Source organism: Odontesthes bonariensis, chromosome 14 (genome assembly GCF_027942865.1).
Source record: "Odontesthes bonariensis isolate fOdoBon6 chromosome 14, fOdoBon6.hap1, whole genome shotgun sequence".
Taxonomy (NCBI): domain Eukaryota; kingdom Metazoa; phylum Chordata; class Actinopteri; order Atheriniformes; family Atherinopsidae; genus Odontesthes; species Odontesthes bonariensis.
The window spans coordinates 14875572-14891030 of record NC_134519.1 but is presented as its reverse complement, the minus strand read 5'-3'; the positions used below and the strand labels follow the sequence as shown (position 1 = coordinate 14891030).

At 39.7% G+C, this 15459-nt stretch overlaps 2 protein-coding genes across 2 annotated transcripts; both read left to right on the top strand.

The window, feature by feature from the left end:
- Positions 1 to 846: 846 nt before the first annotated feature.
- LOC142398856 (peptidyl-prolyl cis-trans isomerase Fkbp12-like) lies at positions 847 to 4170 on the top strand. Its single transcript, XM_075483071.1, has 4 exons — positions 847 to 954; positions 1046 to 1093; positions 1663 to 1775; positions 2764 to 4170. The coding sequence occupies exons 1-4, from the start codon at positions 918 to 920 to the stop codon at positions 2887 to 2889; spliced, it is 324 nt and encodes a 107-aa protein (XP_075339186.1). The 5' UTR covers positions 847 to 917; the 3' UTR covers positions 2890 to 4170.
- Positions 4171 to 7195: 3025 nt separating this feature from the next.
- Positions 7196 to 15168, top strand: plxdc2a (plexin domain containing 2a). Its single transcript, XM_075483327.1, has 13 exons — positions 7196 to 7387; positions 7655 to 7798; positions 8481 to 8550; positions 9186 to 9308; positions 9401 to 9519; positions 9599 to 9698; positions 9788 to 9883; positions 9978 to 10059; positions 11888 to 11948; positions 12076 to 12298; positions 12940 to 12975; positions 13173 to 13330; positions 14854 to 15168. Exons 1-13 carry the CDS (start codon positions 7196 to 7198, stop codon positions 15067 to 15069), a joined length of 1620 nt encoding a protein of 539 aa, XP_075339442.1. The 3' UTR covers positions 15070 to 15168.
- Positions 15169 to 15459: the final 291 nt, after the last annotated feature.

Below are 15459 nucleotides of genomic sequence, written 5' to 3'. Positions count from 1 at the left end.
AACTATCCAAAAAATGTATGTGGAGCAAGTTTGTTTGCTCATTGTGTTTCCTGGTTTTTCCTCTTTTTACAATATTTTGTCATTGTTGCTGCTATGGTCACATACACACGATATTAGCAACACAGTCACATCCCTGTGTGAACAAAAACCCAGCGTGCCTTTTGCTTCATGTCATGTGCGATCTACTTTTGGTTATTTATAGTGGTGAAAACACATCTCACACACATAATCTAATGCTGTGTAGTAGGCTACATTGACTGACTAAATTTAAAGGTAGGTCTATACAAAACAATGGCAAATCTTTACTTTGATTAGTGTTTTAGATTAGTGTTGCTGACAGTGATTAGCAGAGGGATCACATAGTTTCACATATCATTCTGTGGTCATTTTGCATCTCTTTATGGTTGCTTTTAGTATCTTTGTGTCAATCAATTTTACATTAGGTTATTTGCATTTTCTTTTGATAATATAATGCATCATTTTTGCAAGGTTTTGTAGAGGCCTCTATATTTCCATTTCGCATGTCTTTATGTCTTTTTACGTGTTTACGTCTTTGCTGCAGCGCCGTTGGACTGTTTTGTGTAGATTTCTGGGATTAAGTTTAAATTATGGGGTAAGTAACTGGCGGCCTGTCCAGGGTGCACCCTGCCTCCCCCGATGACCGCTGGGATAGGCTCCAGTCCCCCGCGACCCGACCGACGAATTCAGTGGGTATAGAAAATGGATGGATGGGGTAAGCAAAGGGCTCCCGTGATCAGGACCTCTCGGTTATCAGTGTATGCGTATGAGAAGTCCGCCAAACCACGTGACACACGGCCCACTGGTCTGCGTCACTGCACTAGCCAACCCCTTCTCTCGCGCTGAACACCCAACACACACACAGCTCCAGGAAGTGTGAAGACTGCACCGAAAGAACAATGGGAGTTGACGTCGAAACCATTAAGCCCGGAGACGGTAAACATTTTTAAAATTCAGTTGGTGCTGGAATGATATTTCCGTTCATGTGTATATGAATGAAATTCGCCTTCTTGTTTTGGTCCTCCAGGAAAGACTTTTCCGAAGAAAGGACAGAAGGTTAGCGTGCACTATGTTGGTAAGACTTAATTTTTCACGTCTCAAAAATTACTATGTTCATTTGATTGGAATTCATATCGGAGATGGATCCTGCATTTGGTGGTCAGTTAGATTCTAAATGGGGTGTGCAATGTGTAAACTAATATCTCTTTGGCAAATTCTCGGAGAGGTGTTCGTGCTGTGTACGGCGATACGAAGCTAATGTGACAGCTAGCATGCGCTTAGCTTAGCACAGATCCTGGAAACACGAGGGCGGTAACCCATACTCCGACCATTCAATTAATCAAATATACACATCCACGTATCGCCAACTTAAATCAGTAGATACATACAAAATATGCAGCTTAGGAACCGTCAACCTTAGCCAAACTGGGTCTCTTTCTTTCAAACCAATCCCTGTGCTAAGCTAAACAATGCTAACCGTTTCCTGAGAGCGGCTTCATGTTTGATGCAGACGTCGAGCTGCTCCCGTTGGCGCGTTCTAGCACATAGTTTCGTTGTACAGAAAATGCTGCCACATAAACGAGCAAGTCTTAACCTGTCTGTCTGCATTTGTCTGTCTGCATGTTGTTTGTTGCCGCTGAACAGGGACGCTGACATCCGGGAAGAAGTTCGACTCCTCCAGGGACCGAGGAGAGCCCTTCCAGTTCAAACTGGGAGCCGGAGAAGTCATCCGAGGTTGGGATGATGGTGTAGCTCAGGTATGGAGAAGGACTGTAAGGGTTTCATGCATGTCAGTATTAGGACGTACAGCATTCTATATTGGTCGTAATATATGAATGTTTCTTTGAACATGTGATGTATTTTATTAGCAAGATAGCAGCGCTGTAATAAACCTCTTTCAACAAATTGGCAACCAGAATCTTCAACTAACCAATGAGGACATATTCAGTGTTTTATGTCTGCCTGCTGACTGATTTATTCCTGACATGGGCCTGTTCACTGTAGATGTCTAGTTAGCTTTCTGACAGGAAGAGTCAGAAATTCATGTCATCTCATTAAGAGACAAACCTGCAGAGGAGTGTGGAAAGATTTCCCTCAGGGTTTCTCCCATGTAGATAAACTGCAAAGACAGCTGGCTGCAGGGATTCTCGACAAACTGCAGCAGGTGCACATATGGCGAGCTTGTCAAGTTGCACTTAACAGAGCAGTTGCGATATAAGGGCAAATGTTGCTCGGTGAATTATTTTGGTCTACAGACCAGCTGTAGGATGAAAGCAGTCCTATTATGTCCTCAGTAGTTTTGGAGATTCCCCAAAGTTAGAAAAAGTTTCCCTTTTTTTCCCTTTCTATAGATTTACAGAGATAAGGGAGTTACAAACCAGGACAGGATACATTTATCATTCAAAAAACATCTAACCAAAAAAATGACACTGTATAAAAAGGAATCTATTGTGTTTTAGTCTGTATACTGAGTTTGGCTCAAAATAATCCACATTAATCCCTGCTAGCTGAGAATGAGTTGTACACATTAACAGGGCATAAAATACCCCATTATCATGTTTCTGTAGCATTTCCAAATAACTCTATAACCGGAGGATGAATTAGAGCAATATCTGTGGATTTAAAAAAAAAAAAAATTAAATTTTTTGAACCTGTATGTATTATGACTTTATAAGTCTGGTTAATTGGCCATTCCGTGTTTAAACACCATTTTTCTGCAACTTTTTTCCCTCGCCACTCTCACAGATGAGCGTCGGTCAGGTGGCCAAGTTGACCTGCTCGCCGGACTTCGCGTATGGCAGCAAAGGATACCCGCCCATCATTCCTGCAAACTCCACCCTCATCTTTGAGGTGGAGCTCCTGAAATGCTGAGAGTTTAAGCTGAACGCTACTTCTTTGAGTTTTTCCATCCCACCCACATCTGTCATGCAACACTCGTTCAAGGGTTCTGTCAACACGAATGAATACATTTAGAAATGATGCTCAAATCTTGATGTAATTGAGATAAATGACTAACTTTTGTGACCATTTTAACACCAGCTGTAATGTCAATGCTGAAACAATGCTCAGGCCCATGGACTTACAAACAATAGTGCAATGATTTGGGGTAAATGGTGCTTGCTTTCTTGCTGGGATTCAGATTAGATTAATACTTTTTATATTTGGCCACTGAATATAAAACACCGAGCACAGACATGGGAAGCTTATAGGCGTCCCTGTGGAGAGGTTGTCGGTGAGACGGCATCACATGTGTGTGAGATCCAGCGACAAAGCTAAGCAGCTGTCAGTACAGAGTTCACATGTATCTATAAACTATCCACTGATGAGACCTGACTTACAGCTGCTGGCTCATGTTTCCAAGTAATGGGCCTCATAATGGACTTTCACAGTATTGATCTCACCTCTCTTTCAGTTAGAAATCACCCCACCCCCAAAAAAAGAAAAAAAATCAGTTAAATCCTGGGAATATTTGACATATGTCATTGGTTTCAAATGACAGAATTTAACCACACATTGCTGAAGTTGGTCAATTTCCAAAAATCTTTCTAATAAGCAGACTTTTCCCATTCGGTGCAACTTTTAACATCAGACTTTGAGGATTTATTTGGCTTTCATTCTCCCACTTACCTGTTAAATCATCATTTCAGGAGTTGGTCTGCAAAGGAGGGGCACATAATGAGATGGAGCAAAACACAAAGAACGTTAGAACGACGGAACAAGCGGCACCAATCTGTCTTCTCAGCGAACCCCTTTCACATGTTCACAAGTGTTTATTCCAGTGTTTTAAAAGTTGTGTGGTAGTGGTTATTGATATTGAAATGCACATGTAACGCCTTTAGTGTTTTCCCTGCAGTAGATGCATTTAGATCACACCCTGAAACGAGTCAATGAATAGAAATTTGTATGGAAACGATCATGGCTTGTGATTAAATTTTTCACTATCTTTTGTGTTGCCATATTTTAGTCTTAAGACCAGATTTTGACGCCTTTGTTCCTTAAACTGCTTTTAGGTCTTTTGTCACATTTTAGACCTGAAGTGTCCTTTTGTTACGTCAAAATGAAAACCGTTTTTCCCCCGCTCATTGTATCCTCTGTTAGAAGCCTCGTCTGTGGGTATTGCAGTCCTACATTAAAACCAGAATACTGGATAAATGGCTCGATGTCATGTTATTCGTCACGGTAAATCTTTGGACACAAAGTATTCTGAAGAATATTGAGTACAGGCAGTGTTTTTCTTTGGTCCAGATCCTAACTTTCGTACACTTTACCTTTTCTGATAGAACAACATGCAGTCTACTTGTAGCTGCAGTTAAAAGTTCAGACTGATCATCTGAATAAACCATAAGAATAGTCCATTCACAACAAAATGCTTAGAAATAGAATCCAAATTTGGGAAAGTACATATTGGAAGATGCTAAATTGGGTTACCTTGATTTTTTTTTTTAAAAATTTATTAAACAGTTCATTCCAGATATAATTGAAACTCATAAGAATGTGTTTCCTTTATGTCTGTTTTTCCCTTATGTTTAGATGTCATGACTTTAATTTTCACATCTTATTGCAGAATTGGGTCTGCTGCAGAACTCTAGACACACACCGAGCCTGTTGGACTGTTTTTCTGTGCGTTTACAGCTAAATCGACGACATTAACTCGGGCATTGTTGAAAATTAGAACTACGGTACGTTGTTTGTCAGGTCTTTAGTCTTTTATTCACCGCCATCTGCTGGGGAAATGTGGGTCTAACTCCTGCAGCATTCACTTACTGCCGGTCATTTTAAACTTAAACACATTCAGATTTTTACTCATGACAACGATCTCTTTATACGCTGTTTGTAGGTTTTGAGTTACCCCATTAATTCTAGTCGATTATGAAGTCACAATGAACTCCTTTGCTGTAATTAATCTGTAAAATTAAGATTTCTAAAATGTTAAATAACGTTGTAGTACAATGAATGCTATATTTTATTTGAAATGTCGGTTGACACAACGTAAAAAAAAAGATGAAGAGCCTTAGATCCGAGCAGTATATTTTAGATAAATTCATATCTTTTGTATAAATGATTTGCTTCTTTCACATAACAAACTGCCTCAGGTGTATGAAAAGGTTTCAGTTCATTGTGAATAAATAATCCCAACTGACTGCTTAATGTTCCATTCTTCTTCATCAGCCACACTAATATTTCTCCCTCCCTTTTTGTCATAAAATTTGAATTCTCGTGAAATTTAGAGAACATTTGGCAGTAGAACGTGCGTCGCGATAATTACTACAGCACCTGAATGCCACGTTTCCACGGGTACCAGCTCTCATTAACAGCAACGTCACTGCTGGAGCACAAACTCACGCGCAACTCACGCACATAACGTTTGCGCACAACCTGAAAGTTTCAAATGGACTTGAACTTTATGAAATAATTTACTGGACTTAGTGGCCTCGTTTTACCCGCGTTTCATTGAAAAAATTTTGTTTTTCTGCGTGTTTTTTTGTTCCAGCGCGAGACGTGGAAGAAATCCTGGTTTACGGTGCAAACTCTTATTTTGCGCCTGCTCATGATTTTGTTTGCGCCCTGGGGCTTAAATCAGGGGAAGGATGACGACGATTAAAACGGCATATGCCATTATAGGTCTGCTCTTTGCTCTCCAGTTAAAAACAGTTGTCATGGACTTTAAATCCGCCAAAGGTAAGTCACAAAATTCAGTCAGTTTGTACTATTGCAGTTTAATTAAAATGTCATTAGGTCACAATTATTGTCTTTCTTCAATGTTAGCACTTTAATTATTCTGCTCTGTAACATCTTAGTATAAAGTTTCACTTTAATCTGAATCCGAGCATTTTTAGGTAAAAATATCCATGGGGGGGGAATAATCACTATCAGTAAGTGTGTGCAACATTTCTACGTGTACTTCATTTGAGGCCCAGTGAAAGATGAAACATTTTAAAGAGTCATTTATTTCTAAGTTTCAGTTTGTGGATAACGAGCCACTTAATCCAACCAGTTGCGTGAGTAGCCTATTTGTGTCAATGCATCAAGCCACCAGGTGGAGATTTTTATTCTGAGGTTGCTGCTTCTCTGTGTCACAACAGCACACAGCTTTGATTTGGTTCCAGTATTTGGTTTATTTACAGCGATGAGGGAACAGAATAACGCTGCAGAAGCCGTTTAGTAACAAATCTGACTTACAAAGAAGGCATTTCAACTCAAGCGTCCCCGTTATCAGTGAAAAAGGCTCTACTTTCTCCAAATCTGCACTACTGGGACCGCAGAGCAGGTGGCATAAGCCACGCTCGATGCAGGCAGGTGATTCTGAGACCTTTGCAGCCAGGGTTGGACCCCCGTGTGACAGATAAATGACACAACACCTACTGTTGCCTGGCCTCACAGGCCTGGGTCTTGGAGCTGCTGGTGTGAAGAATGCGAAGCATGCTTTCACTGTCCACTGTGAAGAGGATGAACAGGACGCTCCGTTGTCAGCGGTGGGGAGGAGTGACCACATGTGTTTGCCACATGGTGGCACCCGCAGAGGAACTGTTTACATCCTGTTGCAGGAGGATGAGGATGAGGCTGCAGTGGGTTTACTGATGTCTCACTTTTTTCAACACGTCCAGTGCGCTATGTAACAAGCACATTTCTGCATGTGTCTCAGCTTAAAGTATCTTTGAAGTTGCTCTAGTTTATTTAAACTCAATCCGGTCACACTCATCAGCAGCTTTGTAGGTATGAGGTGAAGCTAAGAGAGCAAAACGCTTCTGGTCTCTGAAACACTTTCAGCACATTCTTACCTAAGGAGGGTTATGCATGAAATCAAGGCAGACCAAATACTCGAGATGTTTAAAAAAATGTAACTCCACACAAATCAACAGCTAGAATATAATCAGAATGATATAGAATAGAATAGAGCTACTTTATTCATCCCAGCTGGGAAATTGCTTTGCAGTAGCAGCGTACAGACAGTAAAAATTAAAATAAGAATAAGAATAAAATAAAATAAAATAAAAATATATGTACATCAAAGTGTAACAATGCAGTTGTGCGGTTGTGCATGATATTGAGATACCATAATGACAATTAAATATTATTGTACAGAGTGATGGCATGTGGCAGGAAAGATTTCCTGTATCAGTCCTTTCTAAAACATTAAAAAAGTTCTTGTCTTTTTGGAGGTTTAGTCGGCGGCTAAATGCTGTCGGCATCAACTAATATTCCTGGCATTTGGATTGTAACAGAGCACAACCAGACCAGAGAGCAGAGTTGGGGGTCGGCTGACTGGGCCACACATAAGAGGGGCCACTACAGAGACCAGCACCAGCCAGAGGGGTCTGACCCAGACCTGCTGATGGAGGAGGGACACAATAATTCTACACAGATTGTTGTAAGACTATTCACTAGTTAGGATCTAAAGCCAAAAGTGAACATTTAATTTAACTTAAGTTTAACTTTGTAAACGACATTCTTTGGAAGCAGTCCTTTTTTTTTTGTGTTTGTCTTCTATTTGTTAAATAAAACTTGACATTATGTTACAGATCTACTATTATAAGGAATGAAAATACCTATTTTTGCCTTTACTGTGGAAGATGTACATGTGACGAAGGAGATAAAACACAGAAAAGAATGTGTTGATTAATGTATGATGTTGTAGGACATTGATCATGTTTATTACACATCTAAAATCCACGGTCCTGGAGACGCAGCTGGTAAAGAGCTGTGGGTGAACGTCAATGAAACGCAGGGGGAACAGTGGAAAGTCCTCAGCTTCCTGTCCAGCACACACAGACAAGCAGAGGTATGTGTATAATAAGTATTAGTCTGTGTAAGATAAGTAGGACTACCGGTGGTTTATGAAGATTTAATAACTTTTGTTAAGGTCATAGATGGCGTATAAAAGATGTAGGTTCTGAGTTCTTTTAAGATGCATTTTGTCAACATCTTACCAGCAGGGGGCGACAATTCTGGATGGAAGAACAAGGCTTATTGACCCTACCTCTCGCTTTATTTACCCCAGGGAACATTTTCCAAATTAGCTTGTGGTCACAATCGCTATTGTTAAGTCTATATTGTGAATTACATTCCCATTTATAGAAAAATAGACATTAATACAGGGTACGGTGTAGAGTGAGTCTACTGATTTATAAGAACTGTAAGTGCGAGCATGTTGTCCACTGATCTTCCATCAGGTTAATTAATCTCTTTAATATCCAGATAAAAAAAAAAAAGAGATAGCATTGGCCAATATGCCCAAAAAAATCAGCGAGTGATGTCACATGAATTTGACATTAAAATGGACATGCTCTTATAGTTTCATCTTCCGTCTCTGCACAAAGGGAACTGCTGCATATCCCAGCAAAATGTTTTCATTCAGACTGTGAAAAATGACACATTATCAGTATTTCTTGTTTTCAAATACTGTTCGTTGATCATATTTTAGCACACAACTGGTGTTACAGTTGATCTCTCTGTGTTTCCAGAGAGTGAATCTTTCCTTTGACTTTCCTTTCTATGGTCATGTACTGAAAGAAATCACAGTGGCAACTGGAGGTGAGTATCTAATGTGAGTGTTTTTCTGTCCCAGATGTGAGCTCAGTCTTATGAGTTATATAGATTTTGAGATGGTGACATAGAAAAGGTGTTCCGTATTTCCATGAATGGGACTTTTAGCGAATCAGCGGGAGTCATTTGCTGGATATCTCTTAAAGTGATGTCAGCAGTTTTTGACTTTGTACGTTTTTGGGTCAACAAAATAATACAGGGTGAAAAAGAAAAAGGTTAAGCACCTTGTTTTGGTGCACTTGCTGTTCAGTTGTTGATAATGAGGGGAAGGAAACAGCAGAAGGGATACAGAGGTATGATAAAAAAAAAAGATAAACAGATGTTGCTGGCAAACGTGTGAAATATGGGCCAAAAATAAAAGTGGTTACGATATCTGGCTTTAAGCTGAGGACATCGTGCCATGGAGAAATGATTGAAACTATAAAGCCACACAAACCAAAGAGTACAGTGACTATATAGACTATACTGGTTGCTGATTTAGACAAGAGCTATATCACTTCTTTATTTTTGTTGTGTAATATTACCTCAGAAATCTTGCAAAAATGGTCATTTGTGGTGAAATGTCTAAGACAAATTATAAATGGGATTACGGATGGCAACATCTGCATGTCTCCCACTTCCAGGTTTCATTTACACCGGTGATATAATCCACCGGCTGCTCACAGCCACTCAGTACATCGCTCCACTGATGGCCAATTTTGACCCAGGCCTGTCCGAAAACTCCACCGTGTTACACTTTGATAACGGTAGGTGACTGTAAGATACGTCCACACCATTGTGATTAGTTGGTGCTGTTTTATGTGACTTTATTCCGAGTTCATGTCTGTGCGTCCAACAGGAACTGCACTGGTGGTTCAGTGGAACCACGTCCACCTCCAGGACAACACCATCCTGGGACCTTTCACCTTTCAGGCCGTTTTGCACGGTGACGGACGAATCGTCTTTGCCTACAAAGAGGTGACGTTTCTTCTTTTTTTTTCTTCTGTTTTTCTCATAGCGTTAAATAATCGCCTTCATGCAGTTCTTCTGTCATCAGATTCCTGTCAACATAGGTGACATCAGCTCTCAGAATCATCCCGTCAAAGTGGGCTTGTCAGATGCTTTTGTGGTGCTTCATAAGATTGAGCAGATTCCCAGTAAGAGACTGAAAAAAGATCAAGTCCTCCAGAAGTTCCCTACATGGGAAACAACTTTTTAACGTAATTCCTTTTCCGGAATGCTTTAGATGTTCGTCGAAGAACCATCTATGAGTATCATAAAGTGGACATCCTTAAATCAAAAGTCTTCACTTCTACAGCAATCGAGATGCTTCCTCTACCCAGTAAGTTTTATCTATTAAATTTCTAAAAAGTTTTCTTTACAGAGGAATGACTCTCCTCTTCCTCCCAACTCTTCCCTGTTTTCTTTATTCTTAGCGTGTCTGCAGTTCTCCAGCTGTGGCCCATGTGTAACTTCTCAGATTGGCTTCAACTGCAGCTGGTGCAGTCGGCTACAAAGGTAAACTGGAAAAGCACCTAAAGAGTATTTCAGAGGGAGGCTGTGAACATTCCACGACTTATATTTTGATATATCGGAATTTTTTGAGGTATCTTAATATGCGTTTGCTGACGGATGGAATTTTAAATTAAGTCACCATGTTTTTAGTTTGATTAAAAAAAAAACAGCATCATATTAGTCTCTTGATTTGAGAGCATAATTCCTTGTTTTGATGCTCATGATTTTCATTCCCACACTTTCAACAAATTCAGCTAAGCAGTGCAGCCTAGAGTTTTAAATTATGCAATTGTAATGAGAAAATGATTCATTTTATCAACTGATGAATTATAAAATTTGGAAAAAGCAAGTCCACCCTCTTTCAGTTTTTAGGTTTTACATATCGGGACATTTATTTAAAAATCACGTGATCCTTACCAAGTCTTACAGTTACAATAAACAATGACATGACATGTAACACAGTTTTATTTAACAGGAATTTGACCAAAATGCGGAAGCAGTGTGTAAATGTAACCGGTAACATAAATATAAAAGCACATTTTTCTGCTTCCATAGTTTTTAAGACGGTTGGCTGCAGCCAGGTGCTGTTAATCAAATGCTCTTCATTTATTGATCATAAGCAAGTGTCAGCACCTCTATAAATGCTGCAATGCTTTTATTTTATGTAAAGCACTTTGAATTGTTTGTACATGAAATGTGCTATACAAATAAATTTGATTTGATTTGATTTGATTTGATTTGATTTGATTTGATTTAAAAGCAGAAGCTTCGGCAGTTTTCTGGCATTAAGATTGTGTAACACAATAACAAGGAGGGAAGACTTCAGTTGTGATCGTAGAGAAGCAATTGTTGCTCCATCTATGTTGGAAGGGTTATCAGGCCATTTAAAAAAATTTGAGTCCATCGTTCTACAGAGAGAAAGATTTTTCACAAGTGGAAAATATTCACGGCAGTTGTCAATCTTCCCAGGAGTGGACGTCCCAGCAAGTTCACCCCAAGGTCAAACCGTACAACTCTCAGAGAAATTGCAAAAAAAACCAAAACAACCAAAGGCAACATTTCTGACACCATAGGCCTCAGTTAGTATGTTAAAGTTCATGACAGTACAATTAGAAAGAGACTGAACAAGTCTGATTTGGTTGAAAGTATTGCCAATATGTGTGTTAAAGTATTTCTTTTAGTTTTCTTTTTCTTACTTGTGTTATATTCTGTATAGTTCTTTGGTCAACTGTGGCTGTTTTAAATGTGCTTGATGAATACATTTGCCTAAACAAATTGCATCCCTGATAAATCTTAACAAAGCACAAGACTTCAAGAGAAATGAGGCCATAGAGGAGCAGAGCACCTTGCTGTCATGGGGTCGACTTAAGTCTCTCACACACAGCTTCAAATGTGCATTTATTCACAATTTTCTTTTTTTGAAATGTATTTAGTTATTTAATTAATTCATTAATGATTAATGCCATTGTTTAATATGTATTGTGTTGTTCACCTGAAGTTGTATTTTACTATATAAAGCACTTTTCTACCATTTTACATCAATTGGACTTTGTAAAATGTTTCTCATTCACGCACTCACAGTGGCAGAACTCTTATATAAGGGGCTCACCTGTCATCAGGAGCAAGTACAGGCTTGATGTCTTTCCTTAAGACAGTTTTTTCTTGCAGTGAGGCTCACATAGCCAACCTAAACCGTGGTTTCTGAAAATTTTAGCAGAAATTTCACGGAAGAATATTTGTCAGTAATTGACCTCAGCATGTGAAATAAAGTAGGCTGTGTTCTTCTTTTTTTTAGCAATGTAAGAATGATAACCATTACTTCCTTTCTCAGATGCTCCAGTGGATTTGATCGTAACCGGCAGGACTGGGTTGACTTTGGCTGCCCAGAGGAGGTTCTCCTTCTTTTTGCCTTTAAGTTAACTACAGAAAGTTAAACCGAGTCAAACCATTGCACCACATATGTCTGTGCAAACATAAGAGCAAACTGATTTTTTTCTTTTCTTTTCTTTTGTTTCCCAGAGGCAGGGTCCCCGATGTCTACAGAAGACGGACGTTGCAAACGGCACCTCCCTGAGCCACACAACCACTCCTGTTGCAGCCACTTCAAAGAGCCGAATGACCTCAGGTGTGACCGCTACGCCCATCAGCAAGACATCCGCTGTCACCATCCCCTCATCGGACAGCAGCAGCAGCAAGAGAAACAAATCTAGTGCACTTCAACCAACCAGCAAATCTGCAGACGGTAAACCAATGAATGTATTTTGTTGATTAATAAAACTCAAATAAAATGTAGACCAACCAATTGATTATCTGAATATAGTTTATTTAATTGCTTTTGTTCGATAGCTTTGCTGATATATAATCTTACTTTATGTTAAGTTACATTTCAAACCAGATCACGGCTCTGAGCAAGGCAGGTATCATTACGTCATGAAGAAATGTTTGTTGTTGTTGCACAGTAGCCATGCCCAATGTGTTCTGTAGGGTCTGACTGTATGAGTGTCAAGTGGTCAGCTATTTCCCAGAGCTCTGTGAGCTCATAGCTGATCATATACAGTCCCATGTTAAATACTGCATAGTATCCTCAACTGCTAAAGGACGGCCTGACGTATGTGCATCACTCCGGTCATGGGAGGGGATCAGGGGCTGTTTTGGGGGTGTAATAGCTTCTGTTGGTAAGCTAAAAGGATTACAAAGCCTCTTTGAAACAGATGACATGTTGATACAAGTGTTGTGAATTAGATAAAATCAAGGTAAATCAAAAGGATGACTAATAACTACTCAAAAGTAGAAATTGGGTACGGTTACATAAATGACAAAAGTACAACGTGTAACTTCCTGTATATCATTTAAAAACTGTGATGTCTTGTTTATGTTTTTCAGATGATACAGCAATCGCTTTCCACATTAATGACGCGCGTAAGTTATCCAGACACTAACTTTGCTTTTTCACCTCTGGTTCATGATATTTTGTTTTGAATTTTGGTCAAAATGTCCATGTTTGCCCCAGAAACTAGCAAAGGCCTCTGTGTGTAAAGTTTTTATATGGTAACAGCGTTGGTCATTATCATAATTAGGATAGATTCAATAGTAATTTCAGTCTGATCTTTGTATAGCAGGAGAAGAGGAGAGCAAGGAGGACCGTAATGAGGGGCTGCAGATTGGTCTCCTGGTGGGCATCGTTATGGTGATGGTAGTTATGGTAGTGGCCATCCTCGTCTCCATCTATATGTACAGTCACCCCACATCAAGTGCCAGTCTCTTCTTCATGGAGGTGAGTGTATCTAAAAAGTTCTTTATGATAAACTGCACAGAAAGAATCATGCCGTTACCATAAAAAGATTTTAAATGATTATTTTCAAATCAAAATATAGATGCTTGAAAATGATTGTTTAATGTCACTAAGACACAATGTTTGTCCTTCCAACACAATCAAGACTTTAGAGATTCATTATGAATCAACTCGGAGATTGTCATAAAAATGTATCCCAATCAGTTGGATTTAATTCATTTGATCAATAAGTTTTTCTCCAACGTTTCATCATTTTCCTGCACTACCACTTTTTATCAGAACCATCAATTTGCTGGCATGTACCATTTAAAAGTGAAAGTATCCCCTGGTCAGCAAAACTTTTTTTCAATAATTATAGTGGATGTTACATCTCCGGTCATTGAATTCTTAATCTTGGGTACCTCGAGTTTAGCTTTGTCCACTTTGTAACTCCAAATAGTTCAGAACAAGGGAGTGCTTCATCCCGGGGGGAGCCTTCCTCCGAGAACGAGAGGCTCTAGCTAAAGTGTCTCAGGTCGAGTTCCTGGTGTTTGCTGAGGAGGCAGGAAAGGGGACGACAGTGACTTGTGAGCGTGTACTACTACAGTAGCCAACTTGGAAGCCACACGAACAAGAAAACACTAAGAAACACGCCGTATTTTTACACCACATGAGATCTAGATGTTTGCATTGGAGCCGGAATTGGAAGCAGAATATCAACATAAACAGCACAAAAAAAACGCCACAACAAAGATTACAGCAGGATGTTTCTGTTTGGTAAAAATGATTAGTAACTGAAACCGTGCAACTGCTTCTGTTAGTAACTCTGTTTGAGTGGTTGTAGAAGCAACAAAGTACTGTGCTCTGAAAAGCATTAGCAGATCTCTCAGTCCTTGCGCGTAATAACTTATGCTAACTTATAACTTGTGCTTTTAAATGGTGCTGCCTTTCACTCACTGTGACTGGTAAGTGAAAAGGTTGTAGAAAAAAAATGTCTTGTGAGCGAGTGACCACAGGTTATAACAAGTTACTTCTTATTTTTTTGCTTTTTAGCCATGGGTGAGAAATCTAAGGTGATTGTACATCATTTTAATACTGCAGATAAGCCAGAAAACATGGCTGTACGTTGTGGCTCCATGGGACCTTTAAATGAGTAAATGATAAACAGATCTATGACCTTAAAAGTTAGAGGTGAAACATTCTTTCCACATTTTAAGCAACGTTAGGCTGTTTTATTGCGTACAGTTTTCGAGATAAAACAGGACGTGAGAACCGTGAAAAGTCTAAGCACTCTAACGGATTTGAACTTTTAGGAATGTCTCAGACCTTAATTAGGTTGATAAAGTATGTGAATTTCAGCCTTTTTACTTTTAAAACTCTCAAACTCTGGGCTTTGCAACCTGTTATACATGGTGTTGCTCCCCCTAATGCAACTCAGAAGGTGAGCAGCTTGTCTCCAAATCATATGTAATTTTGCTTGACCCTTCCAACTTGTATTTTTGATAATCTCTCTTAACCTCCCACAGCGACGCCCGACTCAGTGGCCAATCCTAAAGTTCAGACGGGGCTCCGGCCGACCTTCCTACGCTGAGGTGGAGACTCCTGGTCAGGACAGAGATGGCACAGTCGTCATCGACCTCAAACAGTCATTTGTCATGCGGGACAGAAGAGAGAGCGAACAGAAAGAAGGGTTCATAGTTCCTGATCAGAGGGAGCGCTTCCTTGTCCCAGAGAGCTCCTGACCAACACTACATGTCCCATGAGGCTTTGGGGCAGAGCTGGTCCTCTGTGAGCTCTGTTTTTTTTATTTAGCTGATGCACAAGTTCACTTTAAGAACAGAATAAGCGACACAAAAACATTAAACCTCTGAGGAAATTGTAACAGGTTATTTTATGCACCTGTTTGGCTTCATGTTTGCATAAAGAGGTCTTGCATAAAGGGAAAAAAAAAAGTATTCTGCTCAGGTCATTCATTGTGTTTACTGCAGGGTCAAAGAGACGCTGCTGAATATTTTCAAACCATTTCTCTCAAAGACGTGCTTTATTTTCCAGAGCTGTCCCTCCCACACCTTCTTCACAAAGAGGAATGTCATATTCTGGTGTCATTTCCTCATCTCAAAAACACAGACTAC